Source organism: Myotis daubentonii, chromosome 15 (genome assembly GCF_963259705.1).
Source record: "Myotis daubentonii chromosome 15, mMyoDau2.1, whole genome shotgun sequence".
Classification (NCBI taxonomy): domain Eukaryota; kingdom Metazoa; phylum Chordata; class Mammalia; order Chiroptera; family Vespertilionidae; genus Myotis; species Myotis daubentonii.
The window spans coordinates 18,503,991-18,531,979 of NC_081854.1; the positions used below are offsets into that span (position 1 = coordinate 18,503,991).

At 55.2% G+C, this 27,989-nt stretch overlaps 4 protein-coding genes across 8 annotated transcripts in view; 3 read left to right on the forward strand and 1 right to left on the reverse strand.

The window, feature by feature from the left end:
• Positions 1–646: 646 nt before the first annotated feature.
• Positions 647–3,346, reverse strand: PAFAH1B3 (platelet activating factor acetylhydrolase 1b catalytic subunit 3). Its single transcript, XM_059666419.1, has 5 exons — positions 2,917–3,346; positions 2,650–2,739; positions 1,678–1,794; positions 1,480–1,602; positions 647–974 (listed from the first exon to the last, which is right to left on the reverse strand). The coding sequence occupies exons 1-5, from the start codon at positions 2,992–2,994 to the stop codon at positions 687–689; spliced, it is 696 nt and encodes a 231-aa protein (XP_059522402.1). The 5' UTR covers positions 2,995–3,346; the 3' UTR covers positions 647–686.
• Positions 3,347–3,366: 20 nt separating this feature from the next.
• Positions 3,367–7,806, forward strand: PRR19 (proline rich 19). The gene is made up of 3 exons (XM_059666418.1): positions 3,367–3,495; positions 6,449–7,073; positions 7,159–7,806. Exons 2-3 carry the CDS (start codon positions 6,455–6,457, stop codon positions 7,611–7,613), a joined length of 1,074 nt encoding a protein of 357 aa, XP_059522401.1. The 5' UTR covers positions 3,367–3,495; positions 6,449–6,454; the 3' UTR covers positions 7,614–7,806.
• Positions 7,807–9,398: 1,592 nt separating this feature from the next.
• On the forward strand, positions 9,399–17,828 carry TMEM145 (transmembrane protein 145). 4 transcript variants are annotated; one of them, XM_059666458.1, is made up of 15 exons: positions 9,466–9,716; positions 10,399–10,473; positions 10,587–10,664; positions 10,743–10,829; positions 10,922–11,023; positions 11,122–11,206; positions 11,318–11,389; positions 11,484–11,552; positions 11,840–11,920; positions 12,002–12,080; positions 12,231–12,324; positions 13,261–13,433; positions 13,912–14,032; positions 16,350–16,556; positions 17,498–17,828. In XM_059666458.1, the coding sequence occupies exons 1-15, from the start codon at positions 9,600–9,602 to the stop codon at positions 17,573–17,575; spliced, it is 1,518 nt and encodes a 505-aa protein (XP_059522441.1). In that variant the 5' UTR covers positions 9,466–9,599; the 3' UTR covers positions 17,576–17,828. The 4 variants fall into 4 exon arrangements, with proteins under 4 accessions (XP_059522439.1, XP_059522438.1, XP_059522441.1 ...); XM_059666457.1 differs by having other exon boundaries at positions 9,484–9,716; positions 17,041–17,828; XM_059666455.1 differs by lacking the exon at positions 17,498–17,828 and having other exon boundaries at positions 9,403–9,716; positions 16,350–17,184.
• A 382-nt stretch (positions 17,829–18,210) lies between these two features.
• MEGF8 (multiple EGF like domains 8) overlaps positions 18,211–27,989 on the forward strand; it is a 43,145-nt gene continuing 33,366 nt past the window's right edge. For both annotated transcript variants that reach the window (XM_059666447.1, XM_059666448.1), the window contains exons 1-6: positions 18,211–19,125; positions 25,006–25,169; positions 25,384–25,590; positions 26,631–26,811; positions 26,891–26,979; positions 27,517–27,932. In XM_059666447.1, coding sequence (XP_059522430.1) covers positions 18,939–19,125; positions 25,006–25,169; positions 25,384–25,590; positions 26,631–26,811; positions 26,891–26,979; positions 27,517–27,932 — 1,244 coding nt within the window. In that variant the 5' untranslated portion in view covers positions 18,211–18,938. The remainder of the gene's footprint in view (positions 19,126–25,005; positions 25,170–25,383; positions 25,591–26,630; positions 26,812–26,890; positions 26,980–27,516; positions 27,933–27,989) is intronic.

The window sequence follows — 27,989 nt, forward strand, 5'->3', positions numbered from 1 at the left end:
ACATCGGAAGGACCCCATGACCTAAGGTCCCTGTGACATCTCTGCCTCTCTCAGGCATCCAGTATGAATGGGCTTGTGGAAGGCCTAGATGTGCAACGGCAGTTGACCCTCTCAGCTCCAGCTGGACCTGAGGTCTGAGCTCAGAGGTGACACTGTCCCAAATACTGTGCTGTCCTCAGTAACCTCTGTTGCCCCCACGTGGTGTAAGCCAGCACTGCAGCCAGGAGTCTCCTGGATTTGCGGATAGTACCCAGCTGAGAGATGCCTATACCCTGTGTGGAGGGATGACTGCTGGGAGTGGGAGGGTCAGGAAGCTTCCAGAGCACCAGCCAGGAGAATGGCATGTGCAAAGATTGGAGGACTGTGTTAGGCCACTATGTTCCCAGAATTCTTTCTTGACCCTGATCCTTTAGGGTAGTGTTAGCAAACTGATTTCACCTAGTGTTACCGATTGGTAAGTGCCTGCCTGGAGCACTATTGTATAGTATAAATCTGCCATACTCTCCAAGAACCAGAATGCCTTGATAGATGGACAAGGCCTTCTTTGGGCAGAAACAACACCCTGCAGAGCTGCAGGGTCACAGAGATCAGGGCTGAGGCTGAGGTATTCAGATGGGCTTGGCCATAAAACAGAAAATGGGAGGGAGACTGAAGAATAAGAATTTAATGTTGCAGGAAAGCAGATGTTAGAGTGTGGGCTCTGGCAGAGGGACACCCTGACCCTGGTCTTGGGCCAGCAGGCGGAGAAGCAGGGAATGGAGGGCCCGGCAGACAGGTGTATAGCCTAGGCGGCTCAGGTGCAGGTAATCATACATGTCATGGTGGCTGATGGTACCATCCGAGTGCACGAAGCCAGGGTCAGCATCCAGGAAATGGGCCCGTGGGTAGCCAGCCAATGCTGCCCGTACCAGCTCGTTCACCCGCCGGTTTTTCTCACGAAGTGGGTTAGGGTGCTGGCCCCTCGGAAGCAGGCCCTGAGGAGAGCACCAAAAATTGTGAGAAGATATCCTATCAAAATCTGGGTCCTACTAGCATCTCTGTGCTAAACTGCTCTCCAACCCCCACTATGAAGTTCCCAGCTGCAGAATACACGAAGGATGGGAAGCGGGAATGGGAAAGGTGCTTCCTGATGCCTGGTCTGAGACCCCATTCAGCAACAACAGCCTTATAAAAATGTTGACAGAATGGCAAGGGGTTAACCCCTCTTTCAGAGGAGGAAATGCCCCACCTTGGGAATGCCTGACAACTTCTGGCTATTTAAATACTTTGAGTTTTAACACCCCAAAAATCTCTAGTGCTCCCCTGGGCAAAAGGGCCTAATGGGTCATTGAACATGTCCTTACTCAGCAAGTGTCAATGTGAACTTTTGCCTGAAAGCCACTGCTCTGTGCCAAGCTACCCAGAACCATGCCCACTGTGGCTACACCTGAGGGGGTCCCAGAACTCTGCCACCCATTCTCCCCGCCTTCCCACTCTCACCAGCACCACGACCCGGGCCTGGGGCTGCCGCTGATTCACCAGTTGCACGATGGCCTTGATGCCGCCAGCCACCTGCTCTGCTGTGTGCCCATGGTTGTTCGTACCCACCCAGACCACCACAATCTGGAAAGAGAGGCATGAAGCAGTGGTGAGGGGCAGGCAAAGAGGGCTTTAGCCGCCCACCCAAGCCCTACTTACCTTGGGCCGGATGTGTTCAAGCTCCCCATTCTCCAGCCGCCATAGCACGTGCTGTGTACCATCACCGCCAATGCCAAAGTTAAGTGCATGTAGAGGAGAAAAAAGCTCCCGCCAGATCTGTGGGCAAGAAGTGGGGTGGGCACAGGGGTATTGTCAGCATGCACTACTCGGTCCAAATGTTAACCAGATGTCATTACGGAAGAGCCTCTCCATGGAAGCAATCTCATCCTGAGCAAACCCCAGTATGGTCCAACCTCACGTTATGCAAACCTATATGTGTTTGGAACCAATAGCAGCAAGACTCACTTTATGAAAATCATTCTGCTTGAGATATGCATTGAAACAATAGTTAAACCTCTCTTTGAGGAAAACCATTAACCTTGCTTACTGGAAAGATATTATACCCCAGCCCCCTTTATGGAGGGCTATTACAGTTGACCTTCACATTGTGGAAAGAACTGTAGCTTTGTGGAAATCCATTAAGCAAACAATAGAGCCTCAGTTTAGTCCAGTGGTTCTCAACCTTCCTAATGCCGCGACCCTTTAATACTGTAGTTCCTCATGTTGTGGTGACACCTAATTTCATTGTTACAAATTGAACATAATTAAGGCATAGTGATTAATCACAAAACAATATGTAATTATATATGTGTTTTCCGATGGTCTTAGGCGACCCCTGTGAAAGGGTCGTTCGACCCCCAAAGGGGTCGCGACCCACAGGTTGAGAACCGCTGCTTTAGTCAATCTTGCAGGGAAGCCTCATTTTAAGTCTGATTATATACAATAACAGCCTGATAAAGCCAGGGCACACACTTCCTTCTCAGTATGATGTACCTTAAACTGAAATTCTGGGTGCTGGGAGCTACCCTAGGTTATTTCGGGTACCCCATACACCGCCTGGCCTGAGGTCTGGTCCAGGTGAGTCAGTGAGGGCAGGCCTGGGTGGGGCAGGAGCGGGGAGATCGGCCTCACCTCGCACTGATGCATTAGCTGGACCAAGGAGTCCCCGATGAAGACGACTTCGGGTTCTTTATCTTTGCTGTCAGCCACGAACCGATGGTGCTTCGGGGACAAACACGGGGGAGTTACGCACGCTCGCTCCCGGGGCCGTCAGACAGCACCAGCCCACCCCACTGCCCTCAGTTTCCCAGTCCCGTAGTGAAAGCCGCGCAAGCCAGCTGAACTCCTGAGCCCCGGCCCCACCCCCGACTCCTGGTGATCGCGGGCGGGGTCGCTCACCAGGGACATCCAGCGTCCATCGCCCTGAATGTCCTGCACCGGCGTGGGCTTGCTGGCTGGGTTCTGCTCGCCACTCATCTTGGCGTCACGGCTTCTGCAGGACGAGCGAGCGAGGTCGGCCCGGAGTGTTCCCGGAGGAGGTGGTCCGCCACTCCCACTCCTACCCCCAGGCAACAATGGACGGCCCGGACGCCGCACTCCACCGGTGGACGCAGGCGGATCCCGGGCGCCGCCTCTTCTCCAGGGGCGGAAACCTCCATTAGGAGGGGAGGCGGATCGGGAAGCCCTGCTTCCCCCACGGCGGCGGCGCAGTGAGCTCGTCCGGCGCTTTCCGCCCGGGCGCTTTCCACTCCCCGGCCTCTGCGGCGGCGGCGGCGGCGGCGGCCATACTCGCGCACCTGGGATGGGGAGATGAGACCAGCCAGCACCCGGGGGCGGGGGGCGGGGGGGGGGCGAGGAGGAGGGAGAAACCACCCGAGCGCGTCAGGAGGAGGGTGAAGTGCGGAAGGCCGAGAGTGGGCGGGGAAAACCTAGCGCCTTGCCTCGCGGGGAGAAACCATTTGCTGCAGGACGAGAAATGTGCGGAAGGGCCTGCCTACCTACTTTCTCTCTCTCCTCTCCCTCTCTCTCCCCTCCCCCTCCCTCCTTCCCTTTCCCTCCCATCCCTGTCTTCCTCCCCATCTTACTCCCTCAGTGTGTCCCATTCACGCGGTGGTGGGGGAGGGGAGTGAGTGGACGAGTCCATTCGTGAAGGGGTGGCTCATACACACCTGGCTAGAGGAGACGCTCCCATTTTCTACTGATGTGGGGGCAGGAAAGGAAAATGGCAAAAATCACAGGCTCAGCCCACCCCTGGCCCGTGTGGCTCAGTTGGTTAGCGTGTTCCATGTAGCAAAAGGTCCCCGGTTTGAATCCCAGTCTGGGCACATGCTGGGGTTGCGGGCTCCATCCCCAGTAGGGGGCGTGCAGGATGCAGCCGATCGATGTTTCTCAACATCAGTGTTTCCCTCTCTCTAAAGTCAATAAAAACATTTTTTTAAAAATTAGAGGCTCAGTTGTAAGGAAACACTCTAAAGCCGCGCCAGGACTTTACTGAGCCTATCTGCTCATGGCCTCCCCTACTCAAAAACACCAGTTTAGTGGCATAAAAACTAAGTTACATGTCATTACAGACATCACAGGTCCTGCAAGGAGGTTAGAAGAAAGTGCAGAACGAGAAAGGAAATTAGAGACGCTGCAAGGCCCAGGTCCCGCCTGGCAAACCTCCCACAGCTGCTCATCTTGCAGGTCTGTGGCCTCTGCTCCCCTCTCTAAACCTACTGCCAACCAATAACTGCAGCTGGGTGTGTCTAGGCTCTGAAACCTACATCCACGGCCAAAGCCACCTAAGGTCTATCTTCCCCCACCCCAACTTAATCTCAGATCTCAAGTCTTCACAGATCTCCCAGTTCTTGGGGACCAGGTGTTTGTGGGGGTTCCACACCCCCTAAACCTCCTGGCCATATTCCCAAATGGGATCTTCCTATCTATCCATTCCTTCTAGGCAGGTTGATACTGAGATACAGAGGAGAGTCTAACGTTTATGTTTTGCCTCAATTCACTTGCCTGGAACAGGATCTGACTCATAGTACCAAGTACTGTGGCTGCTCACAAGTACTTGCTGAATGAATATTAAATGAATGGATCTTATCCTGGCCTTGTCCCAGTGTGTTGGGAGAGACAGATCCTGAGGAAAGGATCAAGGTTGTGATTAAGGGAAGAACTGGGGACCTCTGGAGACGAGGCAGAAGAGGACTCTGATGGTGGGTAGGTGTCCTAGATGGAATAGTATCTGAGTTAGGATTTGAAAGATCATGAAGGTTAGCCAAGCAATATTACACAGATAGTACAGCTCATTGGGACATGGGGAATACCCTGGCATAGTTTGATTTTAAAGTCTGATGGGACAAGTGTAGATAAATTAGTTGGAGAGGTAGCGAGGCAGTTCCTGAAGCAAAGCTTAGTGAGAAGCAAAGCTTTGAAGCATTAATTCATCAAGTGCTATTTTCAGTAAGATGTTGGCTCATCTCATACACTAACAGTATGAAGGAGATACTATTATGAACCCAATTTTACAGAGTAGGAAACTGAGACTCTGAGTAGTTGTACAATCCTCCAGTTCACACAGCTCAAATGTGTCAGCCTGGACGTTTGAACCTAGTCCCAGAGACCAGCTCTGAATGGTGACACTATACTGACTGTCTAGGGATGATGTCTGTGACCGGCGGGGGCCGGCTGGCCCTTTTGCCCCATGAGCCTCGCCTGATTTCGCGCGCTCCAGACAGGAAGTCCACTTATAGACCTCTAAACCAATCAGATTCAGGAAGGGGGCGGGCCTAGTGAACTTCACAGCCAATTGGTGGCTGGGAGGACCTCCTTAGGCACCCTGAGGACAAATGGGAGGTTTCCGGATAAAAGGCTGAGGTGGGCGGGGCTTCAACAGGCATTCGAAACCCCGGGCACGTGCCTCTGAGCCTCAAACCTCTAAGACGCAGAGAAGTCAAAGGGCAAGGAAGGGGCGCGCGCATGCGCAGGAGGCCCGAGGCCGGAAGAGCGCTAGGCGCGTAGTGAACTGGGGTCACCTCGGAAAAAAGAAGCCATTGCACCCCACAGCGTGGTGGGGTAGGGTGGGCGCGGGGGGAAGGGGCCAGGTTCGTCGGGACAAGAGACGGTAAGGTGCCCGTCCTCCGTCCTTACCTCACCAGCCGTATTCCAGGTCCCTACTTCAACTGCCCCACCCTCTCAACCTCGCCAACCCACCTCTCCCAACCCCCGCGACCAAGCCCCAGGCCCCTCCCCCATAGCTCCGCTGTCGCCCTTTCTGTGTCTTCAAGGTTTTCTCTGTACAACTTCTCTTTGGCTGTTTCTTTCTTTTTCTTTTTTAAATATATTTCTTTATTGATTTCAGAGAGGAAGGGAGAGGGAGAGAGATAGAAACATCAATGATGAGAGAGAATCATTGATCGGCTGCCTCCTGCACACCCCCCACTGGGGATCGAGCCCGCAACCCAGGCATGTGCCCTTGGCCGGAATTGAACCTGGGACCCTTCAGTCCGCAGGCTGACGCTCTATCCACTGAGCCAAGCCGGCTAGGGCTCTTCTGCTGTTTCTTCTGCTTTTCCTTTTCTACCATCTCTCTCTACTTTCTGCATTCTCCAGGGACCCATGATCCTTTTCCCATCCTCCATCTTGTAGCTATTTCCTCATGCCCCTGTTCCCTGTAACTCCTCTGGTGTTCCCTGAAACTCCAAGTCTTCCCATTCCCCAGGACTCCCTTGATCCCACCCTCTGCCTGTGACTTCTTTCCAGAGCAAGCCTTTTCCATTTTTAGTATATGTGCTGCCAAAGCGAGCACCCAAGCCTTTTCCAATCCCTTTCTGCCCACTCCCTCTCTCACATCGTCTCCCACCTCACCCCAAACTATCTCCTTCTCGCGACTCACTTTTAGGTCCCTAATTTGTATACCGGTGACCACCCTATCTTTATTTTCCAGGACTCTATGGACCCCCGGGGGCCAGCCCCACAGCCTTTCCAGAGAGCTGAGAAACCTGGTCGGGTCCGCCGTCGGAAGACCAGACGGGAGCGTAATGAGGCCCTGGTGGGCAGCCGCCGGCCGTTGGCTCATCAGGAGCCTCCTGTGGCCAGTCGGAATCCATCCATGGATCTCCAGGATCATTTGGCCCCTACTGCCCCCAAGCTAGTGGTCATAACCCAGGGCCGGCTAAGCCGGGAGCACCGGGGTCTCTTCAACCATGAGGTGAAATCTCTGGACGTGGCACGGCTGCTGAGCAGTGGGTCCCTGGAGCCAGACACTCCCATATTTTCCACTAAGCCTTCCCCAAGCCCAGGCAGGGCCCAAGAACCAGGCCCACAGTCAAGGGGCAAGGAGAACCAGGTGCCTGGAGACTCGGGCCCAGGCCCACCTAGTCCCCTAGAGCTCCCTGGCTTGGGGCAGCTGCTGGGGGAGCTGCAGGGCCAGCTGATTCTGCCACAGGCCTTCCCCAGGAGGAACCTAGTACAAGAGGCCAGGGATGCCATCCTGGGCACCTTACAGGTATGCCATGGTTGTGTGCCCGACCTTACCCTGGTGCTCCAAGGCTGCCAGCCACCCTTGTCAGGTGAGCTCACCTCCTGCCCCCTGTGCTCCCCTTCCCCTTGTCTGTTTAGCTCAGTTGTCCCCCATGCTTCTTTCCTCTATGCCAGGGACCAAGCCTGGGGACTCTGAGAGACGAAGGATCAACAGCCCTGAGCAGGGCCCAGGGGAAAGAAGGCAGAGGAAGAGAGAAGAACAGGGGACAAAGGAATTCACCTTTGCTATGCCGCACACCTCCAGCACTCTCACTACACACAGGGTGAGCCTGGCACCACCGAAAGGTCCTTGGCCACCCACATTGCCTTCGACATCTCCGGTGGCCTGGGGCCCCCCAACAGCCTTTGACCTGCTGAAAAGCATCTGGCTAGTAGCCACACCATCCCCTTCCTGGCCCTGTGGGGTCAGCACACCACAGTCTGTGCCTCAGCTACCATCTCCCTTGTTTCCCCGAACCTCTGCCCTTGACTGGAGTCCCTGTCCCCCTGCCCCACTGCCCAACCTCTCCTATACAGTGGCCCAGAGCAGCCCAGAGGCCTGGTCCTTTCCACCCATGAGACTATACTAAGGGGACTTACGCTGGACTAGGGGCAGCACTCCCAATCACCTCAATAAAATACCTTCTTCATGATTTTCAGTGAGTGGTTGACTCAGGAGAGCAGCTTCCCTTAACTTTTGAAATGGAGGGGAAGGTACTATCACTTGTCACCTTTCTAGGGCCTGAGGGACCAGGAGAATGGAGAAACCTGGGGCTTTAATCAGTTCAACGCATCCACCCACTGAGGCCAACTGTGTGCCGGTCTCTGAGCTCTGGCAATGCTGGGGCCTCTGAGTGACAGGCTCTGTCTCCAGGACACTCCAGTAGTGGGAAGCGCTGGGGAGTCTGAGGAGGGAGTGATGACTCTGCTTCAGGGGTGAGGGAGGTCTTCAAAATGGAGCTGACACAGACCGTTGTATATCTCAAGATTGGTAGAAACTTGCTCATAGAGGAGGGAGAGAACATTTGAGGCAAAGGGAACAGAATGTACAAGGCCTGGAGAGGGTGAATCGGAGATATGGGACCATTTTCATTCATCCCGTATCTGTGTGAGTCACTTATGGGCCCTGCGATAGAGGGGCTCTTGGTTGGCTGGGCATAGGAACAGTGTGTGCGCAGGAAGGGCAGATGAGGCCCGAATCTGGCCCAGACTTTTCTTTGGCCTGTGATATGTTTTAAACTTTTGAATCAACTGCCTACTGTTAATACAATCATACAGTTTGCTTTAAAAAATTACATTTCTGGCTTCTAAAAAAGGAAAAATGGAAAATGATCTGGCATCCCATCTATTATTCCTCCTGGCAACCACTGCCTCAAATAGAGTAGCAGAGGCCCCTTTTTTGTGGGACCCATACCCTCCCTTGAAGTGCTTCACACACTTATGTTTCTTGTTGGTCCCTTGGTTTAGAAAGTTTTTATAAATGGTACTTTGTGGAGTGCAAATTTTTTGAAGTGGAGGGGGAGGGATGAAACTAGAAAAGTTTTGGAATCTGATCAGGAAAATTGAGTTGAGGGGCTTGGAGGCTACTCTGTATAGCTTTTCCAGGGTTCCCCGTTGCCATTGGGAAACGGGTTGGTACCAGCATGGAGGGGACTGCACCAGGAGATGGCACAGCTGTGACTTGGCTGAGGTCTGATGGGGAGAAAGTGGCAAAACTGTAATCTGAACCCAGGCAACTTGTTTCAGTCTGCTAGACTCACAACACTTCTGCTTCACACCAGCCCCGGTGCACACCCTGGTAGCTGCCAGCGACAGGGTCAGGAAGAGGGGTATGGTGGTTGAGGGTGAGGGCTGTCTGCCACCTCTGTATTGTGTGACCCAGAACAAGTGGTTTGCCCTCGCTGTGGGCACTTCCCAAAGTACAAGAGGTGTGGAACACTGGCATCTGGCTGGACTCAGTGGGGGATGGCTGGCATGGGGCTGAGCCATCAAAGAGCAGTTTTTTATTGATTTCAGAGAGTAAGGGAGAGGGAGATAGAAACATCAATGAGATAATCATTGATCAGCTGCCTCCTGCATGCCCCCCCACTGGGGATCGAGCCTGCAACCCAGGCATGTGCCCTTGACCGGAATAAAACCCAGGACCCTTCAGTTCCCAGGCCGATGCTCTATACACTGAGCCAAACCGGCTAGGGCTCAAAGAGCAGTTTGAAAATCAAATAGAGGGGAGATCAGGACTGAGCTGGGGTAAGGGAGTTGGACGTCAGGAGATGGTAGACTGGAGGAGGCAGGGCTTGTGGGAATGGGAGTTCAGTTCAGGACTCGGGGAGCCAAGAGGTATGTCACCGGAGGACTGGGGCTGGGTCGGGGTAGAGAGGATGGGAAAGGAGCGTCCCCTTCCGCGTGGTTTGGAAAGGGGCCCTAGCGGGCCATCCGGATGGAGGGGGTGGGGACCGCAGTGCCCTGCGGCCCCTTTAAACGGGGGCGCGCGCCAGCCGGCCTGCTCGTTCCCGCCGCCGTCGCCGGGCTGGAGCGGGAGCCGGAGTGGAGCCCGGGCTGGGGCCGGAGCGGGCGCAATGGAGGCCCCGCGCGCGCCCGCTCTGCGCCGCCTGCTACCGCTGCTGCTCTTGCTGCTGCCACTGCCCCCCCGCGCCCGGGCCAAGTACGTGCGGGGCAACCTCAGCTCCAAAGAGGTGAGCGTGCCGGGCCCTCCCCTGCCACCCGCGGGGCAGGGAAGAGAGGGAGGGGAGGGAAGGGGCTGCCCCGCCCCTCTCAGACGGCCCGAGGGGAGGGGGCCGGGGGCCAGGGGGCCGGGTCAGGGCTGAGGCTGAGGGGGGCGGTGGGATTGAGGCTCCGCGGTTGTAGGGGGGACACTGAGGTCAGAGCTGGGCGGGGAGGGAGAGTCGGAGTTTGGGGTGGGGGCGGGAGGACAGCGAGGTGGTGCTGAAGGGACAGCACTTTTTACTCCTCCGAGAGCCTCGAGTTCGCGCTGGGGCTCAGGACGGGAAAGGGCCATCTAGAGTACTGCCAAGCTCAGGGTGCCTCTGGGATCAGGGCGGCGTGTGGGTAACCGGGCGATGTCAGTCCGATGGTATCTGGGACAGAAGGGGGCCAGGATGGGGCTCTGGCCTCCAGGGTCTTTCTCAGGGCACCTGGGCAATGGGAAACGTGTTTGGGGAAGGGGCATCTGAGGCAGGAATCCTGGAACCACGGTGAAGGGATCACGGACGAATTTTGGAATTTTGATCCCCTTAGGGCTTAGGCTTCTTGGGAGACCAGGTACGGAGGGTGGGGAAGAAAAGTTGAGGGTCTGTACAGAGTAGAGGAGAGTCCTCGAAGGGCTGGGAAGAGGGTCTGACTGGGGCCCTTTTCCAGGACTGGGTGTTCCTGACAAGATTTTGCTTCCTTTCGGATTACGGACGACTGGACTTCCGTTTCCGATACCCCGAGGTGAGCCTTCCCCAACCATTCCCACACGAGGCTGGCTGTTCCCTTGGCCTTCTGAGGCAAGGGCCACCCCAGCTCCCACACTCCCCCACACCTTAAAATCTCTGGGCCTGCAGGCCAAATGCTGTCAGAACATCCTACTCTATTTTGATGACCCATCCCAGTGGCCAGCTGTGTACAAGGCAGGGGACAAGGTGAGGGCTGTGAGGAGGATGGATGGGAGGGAGAGGTGGAGGCTGGCCGGGGAGTGACCATGTCCCTATCTTCCCCAGGATTGCCTGGCTAAGGAGTCAGTGATCAGGCCTGAGAACAACCAGGTCATCAACCTCACTACCCAGTATGCCTGGTCAGGCTGTCAGGTATGGGCCCAGCCTGGGGGAGTGGGCAGGTGCTGAAGGTCAAGGGCCTGAGGACAGTGCAGACAGGATTCAGCCTTCTCGCTCCTCCCCAGGTGGTGTCAGAGGAGGGAACCCGCTACCTGAGCTGCTCCAGTGGCCGAAGCTTCCGTTCAGTGCGTGAAAGGTGGTGGTATATCGCGCTCAGCAAGTGTGGGGTAAGGGGCTGTCCTGGCCACCTGGGTCTTTTCCTTCTTACCTCCCTGCCAATCCCCTCCTGCCCAGGGCCCTCCTTAGGCCTCCTCACTCCCCACAGGGAGATGGGCTGCAGCTGGAGTATGAGATGGTCCTCACCAATGGCAAGTCCTTCTGGACGCAGCACTTCTCTGCTGATGAGTTTGGTGAGCGTATGGAGACCCAAAAGCCAGGATCTTTGAGGGATCCCAGAGTTGGGTGCTTGCTGAGGGACAGCAGCCTGACTGAGCCATATTCTCCTTCCACCAAATTGGCAGGGATCCTGGAGACAGATGTGACCTTCCTTCTCATCTTCATCCTCATCTTCTTCCTCTCCTGTTACTTTGGATGTGAGTCCAGCACATGGTTGGGGCAAGGTTGGGGGAGATGAGCTGTTTTCCCTTCCTGTCTGTGAACAGCCTTCCTCTACCCCCACCTTCCCAGATTTGCTGAAAGGCCGTCAGTTGCTCCACACGACTTATAAAATGTTTATGGCTGCAGCTGGAGTGGAGGGTGAGGTTTAGAGTATCTCAACCTTTGAGTTCTGTGAGAAGAGGGACCTGAGGCCCAGACATCAGGGCCTGAGGGAGGAGGGGCTGGAAACCTGGACTCCTGAGTCTGAGGTGGGAGGCTGGACTTCTGGGTCTGAGGGAGGAGGAGGCTGGGGGCCTGGACTCCTGGGTCTAGTATCCTGATGGGGGCGGAGGAGGGTTCTGGTCACCTGGATCACAGTATTAGGGATCAGTGATGCCCCAACGCCAGTTTCTGTCCTTTCCTTTATCTCCCCATCCTCCCCTCAGTTCTGAGTCTCCTGTTTTTCTGCATCTACTGGGGCCAGTATGCCACTGATGGCATTGGCAACGAGAGTCTGAAGATCTTGGGTGAGAATGATGGGGGCCAGGGCAGGTACTTGGGCTCCTCTGCCACCCTGTCTGAGCCGCCCTCTCCCTCCCTTCTCCCAGCCAAGCTGCTCTTCTCCTCCAGCTTCCTCATCTTCCTGCTGATGCTCATCCTTCTGGGGAAGGGATTCACAGTGACACGGTGCCCAGGCTGGGTTGGGTTGGAGTGCTGGGAATGGGGAGTGGCTGGGCTGGGGGTGGGGTGGGGGCAGAGGGGGTGGGCTGGGGGGTGGCCACCCGCTCCTCCCTGACAACCCTACTCCTGCCATCTCCCCTCATGGCCTGCTGCCAGGGGCCGCATCAGCCACTCAGGTTCTGTGAAGTTGTCTGTCTACATGACCCTGTATACTCTTACCCACGTGGTGCTGCTCATCTATGAGGCTAAGGTGAGTCCCACTCACCACTGCCCAGGCCCTGCCTCCCCCCCGCCCCCCCCCCTAGCTTTCATGGCTTCCTCTACCTGTCTGCTAGCCCTCCATATTGCACTCCTGGCTATCTCTCTCCCACTCTGTGATTTCCCACCTTCCTATCTAAGTGCATTCCTCCCCTCTTCACTGTCTCTGAATAGCTTCTCCCTCCTCCCTCTGCCTCTCACACATTTGTGTTCATGTGCCATGACCAAGAGTTCAGGAATCACACAGACCTGGATTCCATGCTGGCTCCGCCCCCCCCAGTAGGCCCTTAGGCGATGGCCCCCTCTTTGGGCCTGTTTACTCCTTTGTAAAATTAGGAAGATCTTACACACCCCAGAGGTGCCTCTAAGGCAGCGGTTCTCAACCTGTGGGTCGCGACCCCTTTGGGGGTTGAATGACCCTTTCACAGGGGTTGCCTAGATACATCCTGCATATCAGATATTTATGATTCATAACAGTAGCAACATTACAGTTATGAAGTAGCAACAAAAATAATTTTATGGTTGGGGGTCACCACAACATGAGGAACTGTATTAAAGGGTCGAGGCATTAGGAAGGTTGAGAACCACTGCTCTAAGGCTTTATATTACCTTGGCTTTGGCTTCAGCCAAAAGGTGTCTCTTTCAGCCTCAGTTTCCCCCTCTGTGAAGTGGGGTGATCATAAGACCTATCTCATAGAGTTGATAAATGGAAAGCTTCCACATGGCAGTGTTTACCTGTTGGGCCCATGGTAGATGTAGTCTCTTCCTATCTTTGTCACCCTCTCTTTATCTCTATATGTTCTGTCTCCATCCTTGTTCTGCTGCTTCTGTCCTGACCAAGTAACTCTGTCCCCTGGGTGCCCAGGGGTGTGGTCTGGGGTTCCTATGTGGAGGCCAGGGCTATGACAAACCCTCTCCCTTGGGTCAGTTCTTTGACCCGGGCCAGGTACTGTACACGTATGAGTCGCCGGCAGGCTACGGGCTCATCGGGCTGCAGGTGGTGGCTTACGTGTGGTTCTGCTACGCCGTGCTTGTCTCTTTGCGCCATTTCCCGGAGAAGCAGCCCTTTTATGTGCCCTTCTTTGCTGCCTACACCCTCTGGTGAGATGTGCTGGGCCTTCGATATGTCCCCGTGTAACCTCACACAAGTCAATTAACTTTTGCCTCATTTTCCTCATTTGTTAAATGGAGGTGGAAATGGTACTGCCTCATAGAGCCACTGTGAGAGTTCAATGAATTCATAAATGTAAAATGCTTAGAAACAGATCTGGCATGCAGTAGGTCCTTAGTTATTATCATGTTAATTCATTCATCAAATAGCTATTGATTTTTCTACCGGGTGCTGGGATGTGGGGTGGGTTGGAACTGAGTTCAATTCAACCTAGTCCTTGCCCCCCAGAATTTCCCAGGCCAGTGGAAATCTTGCCCCTTTTAACCTCTGGTTTTTGAAGGTCACACAACTTCCCTCCAGTTGGGGACCCACCTGGGGCCTGTGTGTGTGTCTGGCAGGGGAGTTGGGGGTAGGAGTGGGTGGAGGGCGTGTGGCAGTGTCTCTACCAATCCAATTCCTCCTTTTCAGGTTCTTTGCAGTTCCTGTCATGGCCCTGATTGCCAACTTTGGGATCCCCAAGTGGGCTCGGGAGAAGATTGTCAACGGCATCCAGCTGGGAATCCATTTGTATGCTCATGGCGTGTTCCTGGTGAGGATGAGCACCTGGTGGGGTGGGAAACCAATAGGCGGTGAGACTCCCACCCTGATCTGCCTCAACTTTTGATCCATCTCTTTCACTTCATTCCTTCAGTCATTTAATAGACACTGATTGAGAGTCGGCTAGGTTCCTGCAGGCTACTCTACTGTGTCCCTCAGACTCTGCTCTCTTCTGTTCCTCTCTCCCACCTTGTGTCTGGGCTCTTCCCCCAACCCACCCTCTTTCTTTGCCCCCCTCCCCATTCCCATTCCTGCTCTTGTGTCCCCAGACTCGAATTTCTCTTCTGTATCCCCACTGCCTCTCCCAATCCTCTTGGTCTCTACTCCACCCTTCACCCACACAATCTCTGGTATCTGTCACTCTATCACAGGCCATTGTTTGGAAAGAAGCAGCTGGGGTGGACCAGGCTGGGGCTCCAGGGGCCTAGATCAGAATGACATCAAGAGGGTACCAGCAGCAAACTTCTTTTCTCTGTTTTATATCCTATCCAGACTTCTAGGTGACAGTTCTTATATTAATTCATCAATCCAGCTACTATCCACCATCCACCATTCCGTGAGCACCTGTCTCAAAAGGTGTCTCTCTCAGCCTCATGATCACCCCACTTCACAGAGGGGGAAACTGAGGCTGAGAGAGACACCTTTTTGGCTGAAGACAGCCTTTGTTTCATGCTAGGAACACCCAGATGCATTTATTCCTAACCTCTTTGTGTAAGTGTCAGAGCAGCCCCAGGACAGAATGGATAATCGTCATTGAACCCAATATACAGAGAAGGGAAGTTAAGTCCCAGAGAAGGCAGGTGACCAGCCAGGGCTCCAAGGCCTTTGGTGGCAGGGCAGGGGCTTTGAACCTGGTCCTTCTCCGGCAGACCACAAGAGCTGGCATGAGAGGGAAATAGGCATCACTGAGGGTTCCAGCTTCTGACCCCAGGGGTCTACCATGTGCTGTGTAGGAAAGGTACTCAGCTGAAGGAGGGGGCCAGGTCCCCTACTTGCTACTCCAAAGCCTGACTCAGGTGCAGTCTCCTCTTCCTGGGATGGTCCATCTTTAGGCTCTGCAGGAAGTCAGAACGGGACAGAGAGAGAACTGATGAGAACCCACCATGGGCCAGGCTCTGCACCAGTTTTCATTTCCACCCTTTTCTCATCTTTCTGAGTAGGCACTGCAGTCCCTTTCCCCAGTGAGGCGTGGGGAGTTTAATCAACATGCCCCAGATCCTACACTTAGTGAGCTGTGGGGCTGAGAGGTGGGGTGCAGGCTCCAAACACCAAACACTGTGCCCCTTCTTCTGTATTTCACCTTCAGCCAGTTTCATTCCTAAAAATGCTCATCTTGCTCAGCACAGCTCCACCACAGACATTCCACTGCTGATTGGCTTCAGCTTCTTATTAATTTATTCAGCACAACCTTAGTGGGGTCATGCTGGCTTCTTGGGTGCAGTACTAGATTCATTCCCAGGCACTGCCTTTCTACTGGACCAGTGGTCGGCAAACTCATTAGTCAACAGAGCCAAATATCAACAGTACGACGATTGAAATTTCTTTTGAGAGCCACATTTTTTACACTTAAACTATATAGGTAGGTACATTGTTATTAACTTAATTAGGGTCCTCCTAAGGCTTAGGAAGAGCCACACTCAAGGGGCCAAAGAGCCGCATGTGGCTCGGGAGCCGCAGTTTGCCGACCACGGTACTAGACTAATTGGGGAGACATCTCTACATTCAACCAATATTATTGAGAGCTTGTATGTGCCAGGTACTGTTGTAGAAGGTATTGGGGCTTCAGCAGGGAACAGAACAGTCAAGTTCCTGCCCTCATGGAGCTAACATTCTAGAAGCTGCTAGTTCAATTGAATTTTCTGTGTTTATGAAAATATTCTATGAATTTTGATGTTCAATATGACAGCTACTATCCATATGTGGCCACTGAGCACTTAAATATGGCTAGTGTGACTGAGAAACAAAAAATTTAGTTTAACTTTTATTAACAAATTTAAATAGCCACATGTGGCTAGTGGCTATCGTACTGCACAACGCAAGACGCTGAAGCTTAACTAGTGATAACTAACTCAGCGATCAGGGCTCCGATGGAAGAAGCATTGGCAGAGTAATGAGTTGTGGAGAAGGAAAAAGGTCAGAGCCCAGGGCACTTGAGAGCCCACAGGAGGCGCCTAATCCCGCGTGAAGGGTTGCAGGGAAGTGTGGGGGTTTCCAAGCTCAGGGGAATCCTTAGGGCTCCATGTCTATGGAGACAACCTGAGGCCTGGACAGTGAGTACGTCTTCAACCTGCACCTGGCCCCTCGCCCAGATCATGACACGCCCCTCGGCGGCCAACAAGAACTTCCCCTACCACGTGCGCACATCGCAGATCGCTTCGGCCGGTGCCCCGGGGCCCGGAGATAGCGAGTCGGCAGACAAGGCCTTCCCGCAGCACGTCTATGGGAACGTGACGTTCATCAGCGACTCGGTGCCCAACTTCACGGAGCTCTTCTCCATCCCCCCGCCCGCCTCCTCCGTAAGCCCCGCGCCCCCGGCGCCCGAGGAGCTGCTGGCGCCGCCCCTGGAGTACCTAACCCCACTCCCGGCCCCGCCACCGCTCCCCGCGCCCAGGCGCCTGAGCCCACCCCCCGCCTTTCGCACCCCCCGCGCCCCGATGCCGCGTCGCGACCGTCCCCCGGCGCCCGCGCCCACCCTGCCCGACTGGGTCCTGGCGCTGCTGCGCACGCCCCCGCGGACGCCGCGCGCGGTGCCCCCGCCGCTCGCCTTCCGCAGCTCTCCCCCGCCTCCCCCGCCGCCGGAGTTCGCCCCGCGCGCCCCGACGCCACCCCTCGAGTATCTGGCCCCGCTGCCCAGGCGCCCCATCACCCGCTCCTTCCCTGACTGACATGGGCGCCCACACCTCGGGAGGGGGGTCCTCCGGGGGGAGGGGGACGGGCCTTCGGGGCCGCATCTGCCCCCCGAGGGTCCCGGACGGCCTCTGACCCTGACCCCCCTCCCAGGCCGGGAAGCAGGTGGAGGAGACGGCGGTGGCGGCGGCGGCGGCCCCGAGGGGCCGCGTGGTGACCACGGCCGAGCCCGGCGCGGCCTCCCCGCCCCCACCCTCTCGGTTCCCCAAAGTGGCCGACCCGAGCTGGGATGGCCCGACGCCGCCCTACCAGCCGCTCGTGCCCCAGACGGCGTCGCCGCACACCGGCTTCACCGAATACTTCAGCATGCGCACGGCCGGGGGCACCGCACCCCCAGTCTGAACCCCAGCACGCCCCTGCCCCATGGGCCGCGCGCCGGGTCCCGGGCCCCCGCTCTGTCCCAGCCCCAGGGCTCAGCCATCCCAGGCCTTCCCGCCCCGCCCCACCCCGCGCGCCCAGGTAGGGGTGCGCGGTGTCCCGCTCCTCCCCGCCCCTTGACTCTTGTGCCAAACGGTCCCGCGGGAGCCGCTCTCCCCGTCCCCTCCCTCAGCCCCTGCCCCGAGCGCCGGATTCTGGGCTCCCGCTGTTCCGTGACCTCCGGCCCCCTGGCCCCCTCCGAGACCTTTGACCCCGCCGGAACCCGGAACACCAGTGAGGATCGCCGGGACCCAGCCCGTGGACGCGCCGGGAGGACTCCGCAACCCCCAGCCACTGCTCCTGGGTCGGATACTGTGAAGCTGGCCGTGACTCTGAAAACTTCCCTTGGATCTGTGACTTCGGACCCGTGCTCTGTCACCCCATCTCTATCCCGGGGGACCTCCCTCAGGTCCCCGGAAGAAAGATCTTTTCCCCTTCTTGCCAAAATAAAAAGGATTCGTTGAGTTTGTATCTATAAGATGGCCTCTTTTACATTGATGACGCTCAGAGACGCGGCTGAGCAAGAACCGTTCCAGACTCGGGACCTTAGTGTGTCCATCTGTGAAATGGCCTTTTGGGAGAGGCCTGCATAACCTGACCCAGAATCTGAGAGCACCCGAAAATATGAATCATTTAGTCCTGTACTGCACCGCTCTCTTATTTTGACCTCTTCCCCAGTCAGAGATAGAGGCGCCCTCCAGTGGCGGATACTTTGCTCGGGCATCTGCGCCCAGAGCTTGGGTTACAATTAGCATTGCGCATGAGCAATCCTCTCTTTTTCACAGGCCAAGCCGATCTATTCTGCGCATGCGTCTGGGTACAAATGGGCGGGGAAGTTTCCGGAAGTCCCTTTTGTGGAGGGGTAGGGTTTGGGGTGCCGCAGTCCTCCCATGGCCGCTCTGACCTTAGGCTCCGCGACTTCTCGCCTCCTCTCCCAGCCCCCAGTCCTCCCACCGCGGCCGCTCGGCCCCGCCCCCTCGCCCACCCCGCGGTCTTCCCGGGGCCGCTCTGGCTCGAGAGTCCCTTCGTCTCTGTGATCTGGCCTATCCGGCTCCGGAGGGAGGCGCGGGTGGGTGAGCCAGAGAGTGAGTCCTGCGTTCCAGGCCCGAGCCGGAGAGGACGGGCTCCGCCCCCGCCGGGAGTCTCTCCCGGCCCGGCCCGGCCCGGCCCGGCCCGCACCCTCTATGGAGGCCCTCGTCCGGCTGTAGGGCCCCTCGCCTCATGGGGACCCACCCATTTCTAAGGTCCGGTTTGGCCCGCAGCGGTCCGCGTCTGTAATTGCTGGACATCGTGTATGGGGTCAGCCAGCCTATGGGGGCCTGTGTCTATAAGGGACTCCCACGGTCCCTAGGGGTCGGCCCTGTCCATAGCAACCCCGTTTACAGGGCCTATCATGGGTCTGTAGGGTCCACCTTTCGACTTCCAGAGCCCGTCAACAGAGGCAGGTCCCTGCGCGGGGACTGCGACTCCTGGGCCTCCCCGGGCTACCAGGCCATGTCCCGTCCATAGAGGTCGCATTTTCGGCATCGGTGGAGGGTCCGTGCCATCTGTAAGGGTCAGTGCTCGAGGCGGCGATGGCCCTGGGCCGGGCTCTGGCCGCTGTGCTGGCTCTGTGTTTGGCCATGCTGGGGCCGATGTCCCCTGGGGCCCGGGCAGGGGACTGCAAGGGGCAGCGGCAAGTGCTGCGGGAGGCCCCAGGCTTCGTGACGGATGGTGCGGGCAACTACAGCGTCAATGGCAATTGCGAGTGGCTCATCGAGGGTGAGTGGGGCAGTGCGGGTCACACACCCAGTCATTTGCTAATTCATTCATTTGCGAACTCATTCATCCCTTCACCACATCCCCAGAGTCCTTTTCTGTGCCAGGCCCTTTGCTCTAAAAAGCAGCCCACCTGAGCCCTGCCCTGCAAGGCCTTGACGTCTGGTGGGGGAGTTGTACCCAGAGCTAGGGCATCAATAGGGGTATTCTGAGTAATTGTTAGCCCAACCATCTTGCTTCAAATTTCCGATCCACTTCTAACTAGTTTTGTAAATTTGGGAAGGTGGCTTTCTTTTTCTGAGGTTCAGCTTGCCCTCCCCCAAGTGGGGATAATAATAGTACTTCGGACTGCTCCACTCCCTCAAAGGGTTGTTGGAATGAAATGAGAACAGGTTTTTAACATGCCTGGCAAATAGTAAATGCTCAGTACATGATACTAGGAATATTACTGTTGTCATTTTTAAAGTATCAATAAAAAGCATTTTTTTCAATCATTCATGTGCCAGATACTATATTTGCTACTGAGACATAGCAGAGACCAAGGCAGTCCCAGAAGTCCCTGGTGATTTGAGGCTTGGGACCCAGTGGGGGAGACAAACACATTAATAGTCAGTCCAGAGTAGTTGGTACTGTGATGGAGGAACCCCACAGGTGTGGGGGATCCTAGAGGAGGTGCCTGGCCTGGGGGCCAGGGAGAGCAGAGGGCTTCCGAGAGGAGATGTCTGAGCTGAGAGCTAAAGGACCAATAGGAATCAGTCAGGAGGAGGAGGAAGAGCAGTCCAGGAAGAGGGAACAGCCTGTGCAAGGGCCCCAGCCCTATCCTCATGGGCTTCCAGTCCGGTGGGGGAAACACACTTACCCTCCAGGAGAGGGAAGCCCAGAGAAAAGAGAAAATGTCTGACTTAGTTTGGGCAATAGCTGAGACCAGAGGCATATGTAGGAGGGAGCATAAGAGCATTCCAGGCAAAGAGAACAGCCCCTACCAAGGCCTGGATGCAGGAGGGTATGCTGCTTTTGAGGAAGTAGAAATGCAGTGTGTAGAATGCAGAATACAACAAGATAAACCATGAGCCAGAAGCTGAGGCTTGAGGGGAGGCAGAGGGTGTAGGACCTTGTGATTTTGAACTGTGTCCTTAGGGCAATAGGGAGGTGGAAGAGAAGTCCAGGAAGGCTTACCTTGGCACGGATGTAGGAGCTGGCCTCCAAGGAGAGGTGGGGGTCCCCCAGGGGAGGTCCTGGGCAAAGGCCAGAGGTGCGCTAGGGCCTGGATCGTGTAGGGCCTCCGTTTTGGGTTGTGGAGCTTGGTCTTTACCCTAGGGCATTGGGAAGCCATGGAGGGGGTTTTCTTTTCTTTTTTTAAAAATATATATTTTTATTGATTTCAGAGAGGAAGGGAGAGGGAGAGAGAGAAATATCAATGATGAGAGAGAATCATTGATAGGCTGCCTCCTGCACGTCCCCGACTGGGGATTGAGCTCACAACCTGGGCATGTGCCCTTGACCGGAATCGAACCTGGGACCCTTTAGTCTACAGCCTACGCCTATCCACTGAGCCAAACCTGCTAGGGCCATGCAGTGGATTTTAAACAGGAGAAGGACATGATCTAATTTATGTTTTATATGTTATTTATCTATGGCTGTTGTGTGGGGTGTGGATGAAGCATGTTTCTTGGGCATGTGTGTCTGTCCCTAGCTTTGGGGGCTATTTCTGTCTGTGGGGTGGTGAGAACGGAATGGGAAGTATGTGTATGTTTTGGGGGTATGTGATATCTCCTGGCCTTGAAGAGCCCCAGCCTGTTGGTGGACACAGCCCAGGTCTGAGAAAGAAGGAAGTACAGGGTTGGGTTAGAGGAGCCTATAAGGGAGTGAGAGGACACTGCTGGGGATCACAGAGGAGAAGCCACTGACTGGAGCAGGGTTCTGAAGCATGCATAGGAGTTTACTGGGTAAGAACAGGGAACAGCCTCTATGAAGACAAAGAGGAGGTTGGTGTCTTAGGAGCCACATAGAGGTTTTTCTGGTCTGGCTGGACTGTTAGTTGAAAGGTGAGGAGGGCACCAGAAGCAGGGGAAGAAGGGCCTTGAGTTGCACTCACACCAGCTTGGCTTTGCTCTTGGGATTGAAGGGGAGCTACAGAAGGATTTTTTTTTTTTTAAATACATTTTATTGATTTTTTACAGAGAGGAAGGGAGAGAGATAGAGAGTTAGAAACATCGATGAGAGAGAAACATCGATCAGCTGCCTCCTGCACATCTCCTACTGGGGATGTGCCCGCAACCCAGGTACATGCCCTTGACCGGAATCGAACCTGGGACCTTTCAGTCCGCAGGCCGACGCTCTATCCACTGAGCCAAACCGGTTTCGGCCAAGGATTTTGAGTAGGAGTGGGACTTTGCTCTCAAGCCAGGTGGGGGCAAACTGGGAACCTGGTGTGCTAGTCTTGCAGGAGAGGATGAGTTCTGACTCGGGCAGGAACTAAGGAGGTGGTGAGGCGGGGAGAGCACTGAGAGATGTTTGTGAAGTTTCACCACTGAGACTTGGGGACCAACTGGCTGGATGTTGGGGTAGGCAGGAGTCTGGGAGATTTCCAGATCCCCTTTGAGCTCCCATTCTTCCCAAAGCCTATCACCTCTGAAACCAACATATTCCCCTAGCTATTAAAGAAATAAGCCACTTACTTTTGTACTAAGTTCACATTTTATTGTGCAGTCCTCATAATATCCTCACGAATAAGAGGCTTTTGCTTTTGAAGAGCAGGGGGTTTGTGGTTGGATCTCTTCTGGATGGCATGGGGGTGGGCCCATGTTGGGTGGAAACAGGAGACCTTGAACTTAGGGAGGAACTTGGGGAAGGCAGATGGTGAGCCTGCCTCTGGCAGCCACTTAACAAAGATGTACTTGTTTTGAGCTTTATAGTTTGGTTGAGGCTGTTAAGACTGGGAGTTCTTGTCTGGTCTGGCTGAATGGTTCTGCGTTCCCCAGACCATAGCTCGGATCTGTTATGATGTTCTCTGGGGCTGTGGTCATTGCCTGAGGGAGGGCTGCCAACTTCATTATTTTGTCTTTTGTGCATTTCCTCATTCTTTCATCCAGCATTTCCCATCCCTTGCTCAGTGCTAGGCTCTGTGCTGGGTAATGTCAGGGAGGGAACCCAAGATGAGTTAGGTCCAGGCCCTGCCTGTGGGCCTCCTCAGCGGCAGGGGAGACAGACCTGGCTACAGATGGTCCTTGCTCAGAAGAATGAAGGTTATGATGGGAAGTGAGAACCCCTAAGAGGGGTACCTAATCCAGCCAGGGGTATGGGGGAAGGCTTCCTGGAGGAGATGGGGAAACTTGCAGGCAGGCAGGGAGAATGTGCTCCAGAGAGAGGGAGGAGCATGTGCAAAGGCCCAACACCTGGAGGAGCTGCAAGCAGTGGGGTGACGTGAGACCAGGTGAGACTTCAGATGTCAGGTTAGAGAGCTGTATTTTCTCCTGAGAATGGCGGGAGCCACGGAGTGCTTTTGGGCAGCGAAGGGCCAGGGTCAGATGTTGAGTTGGGAACGTCACTCAGAGATCCATGTCAGGGCAAGATGGAAGGCTGAGAGGCTAGGACGGAGACTGATCAGTGGTCCCGGTGAGAGCACAAGGCCCGGGCTGGCACATTAGAGTCACCGTCTCGAATCTCCACTCTAGCCTCAGTGGGTGGGGAAACGTATCCCCATTTTACATGCAGGAAACTGAGGCTCAGGGAGCCCATGGCACTGGCCCAAGATCACACAGCTAGTTGAGTTCTCTGTGAACATCTCCAGTATGCAGACTCTACCCACAGGCATGGTGGAAGGGGCTGGCCAAGGGTCTTCAGCAGGTCAGGAACAGAGCTGGAACCCAAGTCTAGTTGCCCTAGCCCAGAAGACTTCCATGAGCTCTTAGTGTGAGATGTGGGCTGAGAGCCTTCTGGAACCAGGACCTGGCAGAGAGCAAGAATCTTGACAGTACTCGAAGTAGCAGCACTTAGGACTGCTAGGCCCCATTAAGCCCTTTATGTCCATTATTGCCTCTTATGCAGGCACAGTCATGTGTCAGCTGGGGCTGCAGTCATCTGAACACTCACTCACCTGGGCTGGGCATCCAAGAACCTGCTCAGGGCTGGCAGTTGATGCTGGCTGTCAGCTGAAAACTCAGCTGGGGCTGTCAGCTCGGATGCCTGCATGTGGCCCCTGCATGTGGCTTTGGCTTTTTATAGCATGACAGCTATGTTCTGAGAAGGAGCATTCTGTACCGCTCAGGTAAAAGCTGCAGAGCTTCCTCTGATCTAGCCTCAGAAGTCCCAGAATGCCACTTCTGCTGCTTTGTTGGTCAAACTAGTCTCTGAGGCTCTTCCCAGATATAAAGGGCAGGGCCTCAGCCTTCCCCTCTCACTGGGAGGAGTGGCCAGGGTGTGAATCCACCACAGTACCTTTATATCCTCACTTTACAGATGAGGAAACCTATCCAGAGAGGTTAGGTGACGTGCTCAAGGTCACATAGCTAGTAACTAATACACGGCAGAGCCAGGATTTGAGTCCTGGCAATCTGGCTCCAGAGTCTATGCCCTTAGGTACCACAATAACAGAGAGGTGAGACCCTGGGTGACCAGAGAAGAGCTGTGGTGCTCTAAGGTTCAGCCTGTGGGCAAGGGAAGGAATCAGCCTCTTCCCTAGGAACACTATTCGGCCTGGAACCGGGAACTTTCACAGAGGCCCTTTTCCATCTGGGATATGTCTCTCCGCTCGGGTCTGGGCCCCATCCCCCAGGGCTGGGTGTGTCTGAAGCTCAAGAGTAAATGAGTGTGGAATCTAATGAACAAAATAAACTGATCCAGAGAAATAGAAGCATAGAACAGACTGCGGAATCTCAGAGGGAAGGTGGGGGTGGGTGGGTGGGTAGGAAGAGAGCAACCAAAGAACTTGTATGCATATATGCATTGCCCATGGAGACAGACAATAAGGTGGTGAAGGCCTGGAGTCGGGTTGGGACAGGCTAGAAGGGATGGGGGGGCGGGGGGAGGAGAGGACATATGTAATACTTTCAACAAGTTTTTTGATTTTTTTAAACAAGTTTTAATTAAAAAAAAAAAATGAGCCCGGCCTGCATGGCTCAGTGGTTAAGTGTTGACCTATGAACCAGATCACAGTTCAATTCCCGGTCAAGGCACACGCCTGGGTTGCGGGTTCCGTCCCCATCAGAGTGGGTGTGGGAGGCAACTGATCAATGTTTCACTCTCACATCGATGTTTTTCTCTCTCTCCCTTCCTCTCTAAAATCAATAAAAACATATCTAAAAAAGCCCAGCTGGCATGGCTCAGTGTCAACTATGAACCAGAATCATTGATGAGCTGATCAATGATTCTCTCATCATTTTTTTCTTTTTTTTTCTTCCCTTTATTGAATAAGATATTACAAATGTGTCCTTATCCCCCCAATGTCCCCTCATCCCCCCAGTCCTGCCCTCACCCTCACCCCCTGTTGTCCACATCCATCACCTATGCTTATGATTCTCTCATCATTGATGTCTCTATTTCTCTCTCCCTCTGCACTTCCTGTCTGAAATCAATAAAAAAAAAAAAAGAAGAAGAAGAAGACGAGTAAATGGGAACAGCTCTGTCTGGTCACTGAGATGGGCTTCCTCTCTCAGCAGGTCCATTGCCCATCCTTTGGGTGGTCATCCAGACCTCAGGAGTCCTTTCCAGGGCTGATACTGCAATCCTTCTCTGAGCCCTGACCTCCCTGGGCTGTGAGACCAGGAGCCTCAAAGACAGGGCACCTCATTATGCAGAGCAGGGTCCAGTGTTTGTGGGTGGTCTGCATGGAGGTGTGGGGCGAGGGTTCACATCTGAGCCTGGCCCCTCTGTTTCCCCGCCCAGCACCGAGTCCCCAGCACCGGATCCTGCTGGACTTCCTTTTCCTTGACACGGAGTGCACGTATGACTACCTGTTCGTGTATGACGGTGACTCCCCCCGAGGGCCCCTGCTTGCCAGTCTGAGTGGGAGCACCCGACCCCCACCCATCGAGGCTTCCTCTGGCAAGGTTGGTGGGGCCGGGCCGTGGGCTGTGGCTGGGGGATCTCGGTGCAGTGTGGGCAAGTGGGTAGATGCACACAGGGAGGGACAGAGAGACATGGAAGGGACATGGCATCGGGCAGAAGGACACAGGGACAGAGAAAGGAGGTGGGGACTTCCAGGGGGCAGGGGTGGGCCACCTCCCGGCCAGGCCCCTGAACCCTGCCCACTTGTGCCTACAGATGCTGCTGCACCTCTTTAGCGATGCCAACTACAACCTGCTGGGCTTCAATGCCTCCTTCCGCTTCTCCCTGTGCCCTGGGGGCTGCCGCAACCATGGGCAGTGCCGGTCCCCCGGGGTGTGTGCCTGCGAGCCAGGTTGGGGGGGCCCTGACTGTGGCCTGCAGGAGTGTTCGGCCTACTGTGGCAGCCATGGCACCTGTGCCTCGGTGAGCCTGTCCCCCGGGCCCTGACCTGTGACCACACCTGCTGCTCCCATCTCCTGGATCTGACTGCCTTGTCTGACTCCCCCTGCCACTCCATTGACACTGACCCCACACCAGCGACCCTGCTCTCATCCACAGCATTGCCTCTCATTCCGGGTTTCACCCTACCTCAGTGATGGCGAACCTTTTGAGCTCGGCGTGTCAGCATTTTGAAAAACCCTAACTTAACTCTGGTGCCGTGTCACATATAGAAATTATTTGATATTTGCAACCATAGTAAAACAAAGATTTATATTTTTGATATTTATTTTATATATTTAAATGCCATTTAACAAAGAAAAATCAACCAAAAAAATGAGTTCCCGTGTCACCTCTGACACGCGTGTCATAGGTTTTCTATCACTGTCCTACCTGCTACTCCAACCCCACCCCACCTTCGCCTGGCCGAGCCCACTCCTGTTCTCATCTACAACTCACCTCTCACCTTGCTTCCTCTTGCCAGGCCTGACTCTATCCCCCCACCCAGCCACGCAGTCTGGCCATGACTTTGACTTGCAACCACTGACTTGGGCCCCAAGACTTGCATGTCCATCTTTGGGACTGGATCACGCCTTGAGCCCTACCTGTCTTGACCTCCTCGGGTCTGAGCTCTTCTAGCTCAGACATTGACCTCACCATCTTTGTTTGCCAATCTGTTTTCTTTCTGTCCTCATTTTCCCCTCTGGTCTTTCTCTTTTTCTCTCGGTCTGTCTTCTTTTCTCCACCTCTGCCTCCTCTGGTTGTGTCTCTGTGTCCCTTTTTCCCACTACTTATCTGTCTCCTTCCTGTCTCTGTCTCTCTCCCTTTGCTTATCTGTCTCTTTATTTCCCCCATACTCTCCTTCCCTGTTCATCTCTCTCCTTCTCCCTTTCTGCTCCACGTCTCTCACTCTGGCTCTCTTCCCCCTGTCTCTCTCTCTCTCTCTCTCTCTCTCTCTCTCTCTCTCTCTCTCTCTCTCTCTCTCTCTCTCTCTCTCTCCTGCCTTTGTGTCCCCTTCCCCCTAGCCCCTGGGACCGTGCCGCTGTGAGCCTGGCTTCCTGGGACGTGCCTGTGACCTGCACCTGTGGGAGAACCAGGGGGCTGGCTGGTGGCACAATGTGAGTGCCGGGGACCCTGCCTTCGCTGCCCGTGTCGGGGCAGCTGGTGCCTTCCTGTCCCCACCAGGGCTGTTGGCCGTTTTTGGAGGTGAGCAGATGGGTGTGTGTCTGGGGTCTGGAGGCCTGGCAGCCTGTGGCCAGGGCTTGAGACCATCCACCTTTCATAGGCCAGGACCTCAACAGCGCCTTGGGTGACCTCGTGCTGTATAACTTCTCTGCCAACACCTGGGAGCGCTGGGACCTGAGTCCTGCTCCGGTATGGACCCCGCCTCTGCCCTCCCTGGAGGCGCCTGCCCACTCTGTCAGCCCCAGTAAGGGCCTCCCAGAGCCACTTCTTCACCTATAGCCCCTCAGCCTGCAGCTTGATAGGGGAACACCTGCTCCTTTGTCTCTGCTTTCGGTCTCAGATTTTTTTGTCTTTCTTTATATCCCTTTCTACATCTTATCTTTCTGTGTGTCTTGTCTCGCTCCTGGTCCATCTCTCTGACCCTTGATCCTTGTGTCTCCTCTCTGGACTGTATCTCTACTTCTCTGTTTTTCTCTGTCATTTCTCCTATTTCTATCTCCTTGGCTCTGCCTTCCTTATTGTGTTTCTTTGTTTCTCCTCTGCTTGTATTCACATGTGTCTGTCTGTCTGGGTCTGTCTCTCTTCTGTCTTTGCACGCTCTTTGTCTTTCTCTCTGGGTCTATCTCTGTCTCTGCATCTCTGTGTCTGTGTGTGACTCTTTCTGCCATTCTGTGTGTCACCATCTGTTTTCCTCTCCATCTCTGTCTCCTCGTCTCTTCCTCACAGGCTGCCCGTCACTCCCATGTGGCTGTGGCCTGGGCCGGCTCCCTGGTGTTGATGGGCGGTGAGCTGGCTGATGGCTCCCTCACTAGCGACGTGTGGGCCTTCAGCCCTCTGGGCGGGGGCCACTGGGAGCAACTGGCACCACCTGCTTCTAGTTCCTCGGGGCCGCCAGGCCTGGCAGGTCATGCAGCTGCCTTGGTGGACAACATCTGGCTCTATGTGTCTGGTGGCCGCACCCAGCACGACCTCTTCTCCTCCGGCCTCTTCCGTTTCCGCCTTGACAGCACTAGTGGGGGCTATTGGGAGCAGGTGATTCCGGCCGGTGGACGGCCCCCTGCCGCCACCGGCCACTCCATGGTGTTTCACGCCCCATCTCGAGCCCTGCTGGTTCATGGTGGACACCGGCCCTCCACTGCCCGGTGAGTGACCTGCCCCACAACCTCTGCTCTGCAGGGCCGGGCCTGGCCCAATACCTG